Source organism: Rhododendron vialii, chromosome 1a (assembly GCF_030253575.1).
Source record: "Rhododendron vialii isolate Sample 1 chromosome 1a, ASM3025357v1".
NCBI classification, from domain to species: domain Eukaryota; kingdom Viridiplantae; phylum Streptophyta; class Magnoliopsida; order Ericales; family Ericaceae; genus Rhododendron; species Rhododendron vialii.
Window position 1 is genome coordinate 13,157,868 of NC_080557.1, and position 11,514 is coordinate 13,169,381.

The 11,514-nt window shown below is 37.4% G+C and overlaps 1 protein-coding gene across 1 annotated transcript; it reads left to right on the forward strand.

Moving 5' to 3' along the window:
• The first annotated feature begins 6,554 nt into the window (after window positions 1–6,554).
• LOC131333501 (rop guanine nucleotide exchange factor 9-like) lies at window positions 6,555–11,434 on the forward strand. Its single transcript, XM_058368065.1, has 7 exons — window positions 6,555–7,163; window positions 7,398–7,514; window positions 7,664–7,818; window positions 7,959–8,033; window positions 8,383–8,640; window positions 9,487–9,807; window positions 10,314–11,434. Exons 1-7 carry the CDS (start codon window positions 6,884–6,886, stop codon window positions 10,680–10,682), a joined length of 1,575 nt encoding a protein of 524 aa, XP_058224048.1. The 5' UTR covers window positions 6,555–6,883; the 3' UTR covers window positions 10,683–11,434.
• Window positions 11,435–11,514: the final 80 nt, after the last annotated feature.

The window sequence follows — 11,514 nt, forward strand, 5'->3', positions numbered from 1 at the left end:
GCAGAACGGAACCTGAATGTAACAGATCTGCCGGTACAAAAAAATTTAATCTGCCACCCCAAGTAAAGGTCAATGTACGGCCAGTAATTGCAAAGCAAAGCCAAAATGATAGAGTGTATCTCTCAATTAGTGCAGTCACAGGACTCTTGTTGCCTTTTGCTTGAGTTTTCCCTCTTTTTGTGCACATATTGATTGTCTACCTGATTCTCACAACCCCTTGCTTTTTCTAGTACCTTTTTAACCAGCTGCTAAGATAAAATTAATGTGACGTTGGAGTGTCATTGTTTCTCTGAAATCCCCACCTGCATCTTTTACTCTGGAAAAAGTTTAAAATTTTGAAAGAAATACTGTATGAGCCAAACTCAGAGGTAATGAAATTGAATTACCTTCGGTGATAACTCAGGTGTTTGGGTCAATTTATGTGCACATCAATTAATTTTGGGAACCCAATCTCACTGCCCACTTGCAGGAAACCCAATCTCACGCCTTGACCACTAGTACTGAAATTTGAAGTACCTGTGACTCTATGAGCTTTTTTTTTTTTTTTGAGCAACTATATGACTCAAGCAAATAATGCACTCCAAGTGATTATTGTAATTGATATTCACACCGTAGGTTCTTATAATTGTACTTTTTTGAGTCCTACTGTAATGCAATTTTCAATCTTGCCCTTCCAATTGTAACCAAAAAAAAAAAAAAAACCCCCCATAAATGAAGACTAATATTGTAAATTCGCTCATAAAAGATCCTAAAGAAGAACGTGGTTATAAAAATAGGAAAATGCCAAAATCAGTGTCCTTAAAAGGAATTGCATTCTATCCGATCCTTAATTTGTATTGGAGAAGGCAGTCCAAATCTGGATTGTTAGTTGATGCAAACAATGATTTGGATTTGCTCAAAGAATCTTATCGATAAAAGGTTCAAATTTGCTCAAAGTCTCTTGGCAAATTCGAACTTTTTACCTAAAAGTGTCTTTGCACAAATCTGACCCATTAATTATACCAAAATTTGATCCAGGTTTGGACTCTACGTGGATTGGGAAAAAACAACCCTTCTTATAATTACACTTGCAATTTTGTCCTCTATAACTTTTTTTTCTAATCCGCATCCTTAGTATTTTTCTTTGCCAATATTGTATACATTAACGGGGAATAATGGGGAGTTAGTAAGTTAGTCCATAGCCCTAAACCCCAACCAACTGACCCTCATGAAGCTCGGACCTAGACCTCCACTAAAAAAGACGGTGGGTGATGCCAACTGAGCTAAGAGTTCATTGGCGCGTCCTCTATAGCTTGTAATGTGTAAAACGTTAAAACTGATAATAAGGCCCCGTTTTCACTAACAAAAAATTATTAAAAACTTCACATTTTACCATCTCGTTTTCACTGATAAAAAAGTTTTAGCATTTTACCATCTCGTTTCCACTAACAAAAAAGTTGTCAACAAAAACTATTTTTATATCAGTAACCCTACTCACAAACCTATCAACAACTTATTCACGGCTGGAAACAACGTAACTTGACATTTCTCAACAACTATTCACTCCCGGAAACACCTAACAACTTCTCAACCACAAATACAAATCTACAATTTTTCACTACCGAAAACACCTCCTAAGTGGTCCCACTTTCGTACCGTCAAGTCCACGTCATCTTTTATGTAAATAGGTGTAGTACTTTATTACTACTATTATAGACTCTAAACAAATTCAAAACCTCTACTGGTAAGAGTATCTGAGTAAATTTGAACTATTAATTATATCAATATTTGATTTACTTTCAATCCAAAACTTGGACTATCTTTTCCAATTCAAAATTAAACTTCAACCGGAGAAAATCTGAACCATTCTTATAATTATAATTACACTTGCAATTTTGTCCTCTATAGCTTGTACGTAAAACATTAAAATTGACAATAAGGTAGCTTTCGTACCCCAAGTGGTCACACTTTCGGACCGCAAGTCCGCATCATCTTTTATGTCAGTAGGTTGGTATGGCTGGGATCGATGATGGGGTATCACGTTTGTGGTATCCGCCTAATGCCCAAAAGCTTCTCATTTGGGAGAGTTGTGTGGTATCTGCCTGACGTACAAAAGCTTCTCATTTAGGAGAGTTGCAAAGCTATATTCTAGAAAAGTTAAAAAAAATTGAAGGAAATATGAGCCAAACTCAAGGGTGATGAAATTGAATTACCTTCGGTGATAACTCAGGTGTTTGGATCAATTTATGCGCACATCAACTAATTTTGGAAGCCCAATTTCACTGCCCACTTGCAGGGAACCCAATTAAAGTTGGAGCAAAACATCATATAGAGTCATAGACTAACCCCAAGAGAGTTGACAATGGCTGTGGGGTTTCAACTTGAGATCTTAGGAGAGAGCAAATTATTAAGTCTCACACCTTGACCACTAATTGTGAAACCTGTGACTCTATGAGCTCTTCTTTTCTTTTTTTCTCGAGCTTTTTTTTCGAGCAACTAGAAGACTCAAGCAAATAATGCACACCAAGTGATTATTGTAATCAATTTTCACACCCTGGGTTCTTATAATTGTACTTTTTTGAGTCCTATTGTAATGCGAATTTTCAATCTTGCCCTTCCAATTGTAACGACAACAAAAAAAAACCCTATAAATGAAGACTAATCTTGTAAATTCGCGCATAAAAGTACTAAAGAAAGAACATGTTTATAAAAATGGGAAAATGCTAAAATCAGTGTCCTTACTTATAAGGAATTGTATTCTCTCCGGTGCTTAATTTGTATTGAGAAGGCAGTCCAAATCTGGATAGTTAGTTGATTCAATCAATGATTTGGATTTGCTCAAAGACTCTTATCGGTAAAAGGTTCAAATTTGCTTAGAGTCTGTTGGCAAATTCGAACTTTTTACCTAAAAGAGTCTCTGCGCAAATCTGACCCATTAATTATACCAAAATTTGATCCTGGTTTGGACTCTACGTGGATTGGGAAAAAACAACCTTCTTATAATTACACTTGCAATTTTGTCCTCTATAGCTTTTTTTTTTAATCCGCGTCCTTAGTATTTTTCTTTGCCAATATTGTATACATCAACGGAGAATAATGGGGAGTTAGTAAGTTAGTCCATAGCCCTGAATCCCAACCAACCCTCCATCATGAAGCTCGGACCTAGATCTCCACTAAAACAGACGGTGGGTGATGCCTACTGAGCTAAGAGCTCATTGGCCCGTCCTCTATAGCTTGTAATGTGTAAAACGTTAAATTTGACAATAAGGCCCCGTTTTCACTAACAAAAAATTATTAAAAACTTACTCCCTTCGTCCCTTTTTAAGTGTTCTGCTTCGTAACTCCAATTTATTAAAAAGACATCATCATTACACCTTTCACATCAAATTTTTCCTCCACTTTCCCTACTTACCCATCATCATTACACTTTTACTCACTAACTTTTCAAAATAAAATCTACTTTTAGGGACAAAATAGATAATATATCAACTTTTACCCCCCTAACTTTACAAAATAGACACTTATTAAGGGACAGCCCAAAATGGAATACTGGACACAAAAAAAGGGACGGAGGAAGTAACACATTTTACCATCTCATTTTCACTAATAAAAAAGTTTCAGCATTTTACTATCTCGTTTCCACTAACAAAAAAGTTATCAACAAAAACTGTTTTTACCTCGGCAACTCTACTCACAAACTTATCAACAACTTATTTACTACCGGAAACACCTAACAACTTCTCAACCACAAATACAAATCTACAAAATTTTCACTACGGAAAACATCTCCTAAGTGGTCCCACTTTCGTACCGTCAAGTCCACGTCATCTTTTATGTGGGTAGGTTTAGTACTTTATTACTACTATTATAGACTCTAGACAAATTCGAAACCTCTACTGGTAAGAGTATCTGAGTAAATTTGAACTATTAATTACTCCATATCAATATTTGATTTACTTCCAATCCAAAACTTGGATTATCTTTTCCAATTCAAAACTTCGACCGGAGAAAATCTGAACCATTCTTATAAGTATAATTACACTTGCAATTTTGTCCTCTATAGCTTGTACGTAAAACATTAAAATTGACAATAAGGTAGCTTTCGTACCCGAAGTGGTCACACTTTTGGACCCCAAGTCCGCATCATCTTTTATGTTGGTAGGTTTTGATACTACTATCATATCATACTAAAATGTAGCTTTGCAACTCTCCCAAATGAGAAGCTTTTGGGCGTTAGGCGGATACCACACACGTGGTACCTCATCGGTGATCCCAACCATCCCAACATGTTTTGGTCGGTCTGAATTTTAGAGGAAAAAAAAGAGGAGAGAGAGCAGTCGGGTGAGGAGAGATAGAGAGGGAATAAATGTGAACCGTCCAAAATACGTTTGGATGACTGAAATTGCCCACAGGTACTGCCACGTGGTATCCACTCGGCACCCAAAAATTTCTCCTCCCACATGAGCTCGTGAAGGGATGTCATTTGGTAAACCAGAAAAAAGTCAATCCGGGCCTGTTCGTCATTGGACTAGGCCAGGCTGATAAAAAAAGACCCGTGAATATTCCGGCTATGGGCCTAACCTCTCAGCCCAACTTTTTATGGGTATGTACTAGCCTATTGCTGGCTCAGCTAAAGCCCGGGCGGGCTAGGCTGTGACGGGCTTAAACAGACCGTGGGTTGGTGGGCCATTTGCACCCCTTCATTTGGGGTTTCATTGCACACCTAGCCTACATTTTGGATTTTTTCCCCACACACCCATTCAAAGAACTAGGGCTACAAACAAGCCGAGCTTTGTCAAGCTCGAGCTCGGCTCGTTTACTAAATGAGCTAAAAATTTGAGTTTGAGCTCGGCTTGAGCCTTAACAAGCCGAGCTTAGTCATTTACTAAACAAGCCTCTTTAATCGAGTCGAGTCTCCCTTAACGAACCGAGCTAAACTCGCGAGCTGCTTGGTTCATTTGCAACCTTACAAATAACCCCATAGAATGGGCCTAGTGGTTAAGATCTAAAACTTAGGAGTATTGTCACTTATTTACAGAGATAGTTCATGAGGAGCTTTTCCTTGACTTTAATTGAATCCCTTGCTAGAGGATATTGGAATAGGTCTCCTCGAGATTAATCTTTGATATGCATTTAAGTTGTTTGGACAACTTTATTATAAATAACCAAAAAAAAAAAAAACAGAAACATATCCGTGCAAACTTTCGATGTGGCCCAACAAGACAGATTAGGTGTGTCAGACAACCAAAGTGCCAAAATCATTAAAAAAAATGCCAAAACTATTTGGTCTTGAGCCAATGCCCCGAAATCAAGGTGCCAAAATTACTTTGGATTAGAAAGGAAAAAAGTTCCATGCATACCTGGAAAATTTGACTTTCCAGAAGAGAATGACCAACAATATTGTGCCTTTATCCTTTTGTGTAATCTCTAACTTGAGGCTTAAAATTGTTGGAAGTGTCTTACTTTTAGGGTAAATTTCACTGACCTCTCCGCTCAGGTTTCTGACAAATGCAAGAACCTCTCTTGAGATTCTAACTATTGCAATGATCTCCCTTACTTTACAAACTATTGTCTACACCCCCTCCCTTCCCTGTTAAGTAGACACTAACGCCATTAGATTTTTGCTACTAAATGAGCAAAATGCCCTTCAATATTAGGTAAAATAATTTAACTATTAAAATAATTGGATATTAGATAAAATAATTAATTAACTAAATGGATACATTTGAATTTTTTTCTTATAATGGGAGACTGTAATTTAAAAATAAAATTAACTAATCATATTTCATCAAATATGGGTAGTTACTAATAAATCTTTTTTTTTTAAATTATGTTTTACAAACCTAATATTTTTTGCTTCATGTATCTCGTTCTTCTTCGTTTCTTTATATTTTCTAGCGAAAATGCACTTGTATCTTCCTAACTCATGATTTTGCAAAACAAGAAAAATATTTTTGTTGGTTTCTATGTATTTTTTACGGAAAAAAGTAAATGTTATTTATCATTCAACTATTTTTAAGACTTTTTTGTTATTTTTTTATTTGCAATTAATGTTCAAACAAAATTAGACTCGAGTTATACATACTTTGCTTGACCTTGTATAATACTTATGCATTTTAGATTTATAATCATGGTCCATTGTTTATCTCTCCTATGTGTATTTTGAAAAATAAAAGGCCTCTGTTATAAAATAGAGGTCTAAGTTTTTTCGATGTTTAAAACTCCAATTATAATAGAAAAAGAAGAAAAAGACTTGGTTGTTAGTTCACCAAATATCTAAGGGCATTCCAGTCATTTAGTAGCAAAATCTAACAGTGTTTGTATCTAGTTAACGGAATGGAGAATGATAGACAATAATCTGTAAAGTAAGAGCGGCCAGTGCAATTGTCAGAATCTCAAGCGAGGTTCGTGCATTTTTCAAAAACCTCAGGGGAGGTCAGTGAAATTTACCCTTAATTAGTTTTATAAGGAGAAAAGCTAGGGGGATAGGAAAAGTTAGTTACTTGTCCAAGAGAAAAAAAACAGTTATTTTTTTTATAGAGAGATATAGTTGTCATTGTATGTCTTTCCCAGACTTTTCAGCAAGCATTGCAAAAATCCAACCATTCATTTCCAAAAACAAATCCAATAAAAACTCCATCTGCTTTGTTTATCCTTTTTTCCTCACACAAACCTCACATTCCATAGCTAAAAGAAAGGGAAAAAAAACCAGGAAAAACTCAAGAGAAATCCAGAAAAACCCTTGTCCATTTTCACCTCCAGCCTTTCATTCCTGAAAAGGGGTTCCCCCATTTTCCCTTTTCTCTTTCAGAAACATTAGATTTGAGGTATTATTATTGTTGAGCAAATTTGCCATTGCCCATGTTCATATGTTGCTACATTCTTGATACGTAAAAGTAGTATAATGGTTAGAGAAGAAAGCAGTGTCCAGAAAGCGAGGTCTTTTCGATTAAAAAAGATGTTTGAGATTCCAGGAAGACAAGCGCATAGTTATGTGCTCGATGGAAAAACCGGCGGAGAAGCCATTGACGATAAGCAATTTAGGAGCCACGGCGCAAGGGTTGCGCCGATAGAGTTAATAGGATCTGTGTTCAATCCATGGGGGGAGAAGGGTCCGGTTTCGCGGTTGAGCAAGGAGGGGGGAAGGGGATTGAGTCCCCATAGCAAGGACCAACAGCCTTCAGGTATGCCTTTTGGCAATCCAAATGTTTCCTTCAAACTTTATATCCGCATTTGGTACCTTTTTCAATCTTTATCCAATGTTTTTGTTCCATTTAAGCGTTGATACCTCTCGATGAGAAACCTATAGTTTTCACACAATGCATTGAACACTTTTCCTGCTTTGATGTTTGAATATATTTGATTGGAAATGTTGTGGCCTTGGATTACATCTTCTTCAAAATTTTGTTTTGGCTTAGACATGGAATTGATGAAGGAAAGGTTTTCTAAGCTGCTTTTGGGAGAAGACATGTCAGGTGGTGGGAAGGGAGTTTCATCAGCTTTGGCTTTGTCCAATGCCATCACTAATCTCGCCGGTAATTACGTTTAGCTCCTAATTCACCGGTAAAAAGTCTGTCAATTTGTTCTTCAAATGTTTCCTTGATGGGGGATTTTTCCAAAATCATGTGAGATTCAGATTCTAATTCATGCCACTTTCTCTGGCCTTTTTTTGGATGGGTTGCAGCTTCTGTTTTTGGAGAGCAAAGGAAGTTGGAGCCAATGTCTCCCGATAGGAAAGCAAGGTGGAGAAAAGAAATAGATTGGCTTTTGTCAGTAACAGATTACATTGTTGAGTTTGTTCCTTCTCAACAAAAAGCAAAGGATGGCACAAATATGGAGGTGGACTCTCTCTCTCTCTCTCTCTCTCTCTCTCTCTCTCTCTCTCTCTCTCTCATGTGTGTGTGTGTTTGTCCCCCTTATCTAAATACCAAAAATTGTAGAATCTTATAGTTCCTTAATCTGGTTCATGTTGTTGACAGATAATGGTGACACAACAAAGAAGAGATCTGCTCATGAATATCCCAGCCTTGCGCAAGCTCGACGCGATGCTCCTTGTAAGAATAAGAAATAGTGCTAAGAGCTTATCCAAAAAAAAAAAGAAATAGTGCTAAGCTCTGTATGGTGATTGTTTTCGGATTCAGTTTTCGGAATATATTTCTAGAAGAAGTTTGTTTGACTGTTTTCTAACCAGGAAATAACCCATTTTTTCAAAAATCATTTAAAACAGTATCCTCTTCAAATTATGTGTTGCCATTCAGTTTTGAAAAGTTCCTACAAAATTGATTCTGAAAACAGTAACCGCTAACCATGCAGGGTTTCCTTTCGTATCTTTCCTGCTAGAAAGGATTATTGTTTCTTCGGTACTAGTTTTTTCTATCTATCTGATCAAAAGAAAATGAACAGGACTGCCTAGATAACTTCAGAGACCAGAATGAGTTCTGGTATGTATCAAGCGATGCTGATGAATCAGAGAAGGGCAACGACAAATGGTGGCTACCGACGGTTAAAGTTCCACAGGATGGACTGTCAGATGTATCACGAAAATGGCTGAAATTTCAGAAGGAATCTGTAAATCAAGTCCTCAAAGCATCAATGGCCATAAATGCTCAAATTTTATCAGAAATGGAGATCCCTGAGAACTACATTGAGTCCCTCCCTAAGGTAAAAGAAGAAAATGAAGTAAAATGATATGTACAAGAAGAAGTCTACAGAAACATAATAACGCAAGGCTAGTTTGGATGGTAGGAACTAAGAAGCATGGACACGTCTTCAAACGTGTCGCACATGCCTAAATACATATCTAATTTTTTATTATATTTTTTTAGACGGACACTATGAGGACACATTAAGGACATAGGTTAAAGTACAATTTTTAAAAGTTGATCCAGAGTCAAAACTTCCATGTATGTTGAGTTTGTGAACTTTTGCAGGGGTTGCTGATTCGTACCCTTGTAAGTTGATACATAATACAACGGCGTTTTCTATTCTAATTTGGTAGAGAGAATGTTTCTTTCTTCTACTTGAATTCCTAAAATAACTCTATAATATGAATATATGTTATATTCCACATGTCCGTGTCCTAATTTTTACGGAAATGAAGTATTTGCATGTCTGTGTTGTGTCACGTCTGTATCGTGCTTCTCAGGGTAGGAATCCTGGAAAAAGTAATTTGATTGCAAGTCCTCGTAGTTCCGAGGTATGGATGAGTTGGGAATAGGAAAGTTAATCCCACATATCCAAGCCGGAATAAGAGCTTGAATCTGATTCCCACACTTCCTCCTAGTAGTCTCATATCGCAGCTCAATCCATGACACAACTCTACACAGAGAGCTAAACTGTGATAAATTTTCTGGAGAATTGTTTCTTCTCTGAGAAATCTGAATGAACACAAAATAAGAAATCCACTAGACCAACCACTCCATAATGCTATATTCTGCATCGGTATACTGATAGTTGTGAGTAAGCGTAACAAAATCAGGCTGATTTCCTCAATTTTTTGCTTGGCAGAATGGGAGATCGTGCCTCGGTGATTTGGTGTACAAGAGCATAACAGTTGAGTACTTCAATCCAGTTGAATTCCTCTCAAACATGGACTTATCAACGGAGCACAAAGTTCTTGACCTTAAGAACAGGATTGAGGGTTCTATCGTGATTTGGAAGAGGAAGATGCACCTTAAGGATGGAAAATCGTATTGGGGTTCGGGAGTCAGCATGGAGAAGAGGGAGCTATTCGAAGAGAGAGCAGAGACCATCTTGCTCCTGCTTAAACAACTGTTTCCTGGACTTCCTCAATCCGCGCTTGACATTAGTAAAATCCAATATAACAGGGTACGTCAAACATTTATAAGCCTTCTATATGTTTTATCTGCATGACATTTATCGGAGGGTTGATGTTTCTTTTCGAGAATGAAAATGCCGTGGAAACCTTAACAAAATAATGGTAGCACAAACCATAAACAGCTTAAGTATCTCTAAATCACTCAATTTGATTAAACAGAAGTGTCGATGCTTCTAAAACAGTAAAACACAAACCAAATAACCAAACCAAAATACAAACCAAATAAGGTTTCATATTTCTTTTGACAGTATTCATTCTATGGTTTCGTACGACTTACAACGTGGCTGTACTGAGCTATGTTCTAGGGTGTTTCACTACATTTTCCAATATGTTTTGATGGAAATAGTAGAATTTCACATTCTGTTAGTGTTCGTTTTCTATTACGTGGGAATGCAAATATTTCTATCGTTCTTCTGGAAATAATTGGAAACTTTCTACCTTGCATGCAACTGTCCAAGCTAAACTAATTAGTCTTTTTCTGCATTTCCTGCCATAGGATGTTGGACATGCTATCCTAGAGAGTTATTCAAGGGTACTAGAAAGCCTAGCCAACACGGTCAAGTCTCGTATTGAAGATGTCCTCTACGCAGACTCAGGGAGTCGTTCCCCTAGCCCCATGGAAGATTCAACCAAGCCAAACGCAGCAGAGACGCCCACTTCAATGACACTATCAGATTTCATGGGGTGGAAATTGGACAAAGGAGATCCAGAGACGAAGAAGAATAACACAACGGGAAATTTAGACAATTCTTTCAAGGATGAAAATGAGAAGATGAGCAAACCTCCTAAAGTTGTGACAGATAAGAAGTTTTCCCACATGGATAAGCTTGAGGCCCTGGCAGGTTTAAGTCCGATGCGGATCTAATGGCAGTAACTGTGGAAACGAAGCTGGAACAGAAACCGAAAGTGAAAGAGAGGAAGTGTTGAACAAGGAAAAAAGCAAAGGACCTTTAGTTTTTATACTTGTGGGTGTAGATAGCTCGGACCCGGTAAGGAGTCTAGGGAGGGGGAATTCCTTTTGTTGTTCTTCCATCCAGTTAGGGATAGGGAAGTACGAGGAATGAATCACCCCTTGGTGTTAGATACATTTCAGAAGTATGCATATTTATTTTTTTTTTTACATTTTTTTGGGGTAGTTTTGAATCATTTATTCCCTGTTCTTTGATTCCCTTTCCTTCCATGTACCTAAAGAAACAGTTTAACTGCAATACCGGAAGGTGAGAGTTCAAGAAAAAGCAAGTAACATCTGCATCTGCACAGTCTTTTTTTCGTTTGCCAATAAAAAAGGGATGGAGGAGGGGCATCTGCCTTAGGTACCTCCCTGGGCGTTATCGAGTTCAGACTCACGGCAGATCCCTAATGGATCAGTCACCCCTAGGTTTCTACCGCAGCACCAAGGTGGGATCAAAAGAAAGCCTCTCTCACGCGTCATCTGGTTCACAGGACTACTACCGCAATGCAAGGAAAAACTTAATTTTTTCCAGCAACCGGTTGGACCTCTGCTTATTTGACAAAATTCATGTAAAAAGGATTACATTTCCATTTCTGTGGTCTCCGTAACTGTCAAAACCAAATCATATATTAGAATGCGAGAAGGTAAATTTTGGTCGAAAATAACTACAAGATTCAGTGAGACAAAAGCACATTCGAAAACTAAAAATGCAAAGCATCGACTATGTAAAGCAGGGGCTTAGATA

What these genes read in the sequence shown, in the direction of transcription:
- LOC131333501 (XM_058368065.1), top strand. Translation starts at nt 6,884, where the DNA reads ATGGTTAGAGAAGAAAGCAGTGTCCAGAAAGCGAGGTCTTTTCGATTA. An exon ending in AGGATGGCACAAATATGGAG is followed by an intron (nt 7,819 to 7,958) that starts GTGGACTCTCTC and finishes TGTTGTTGACAG; the next exon opens with ATAATGGTGACACAACAAAG. An exon ending in AGCTCGACGCGATGCTCCTT is followed by an intron (nt 8,034 to 8,382) that starts GTAAGAATAAGA and finishes GAAAATGAACAG; the next exon opens with GACTGCCTAGATAACTTCAG.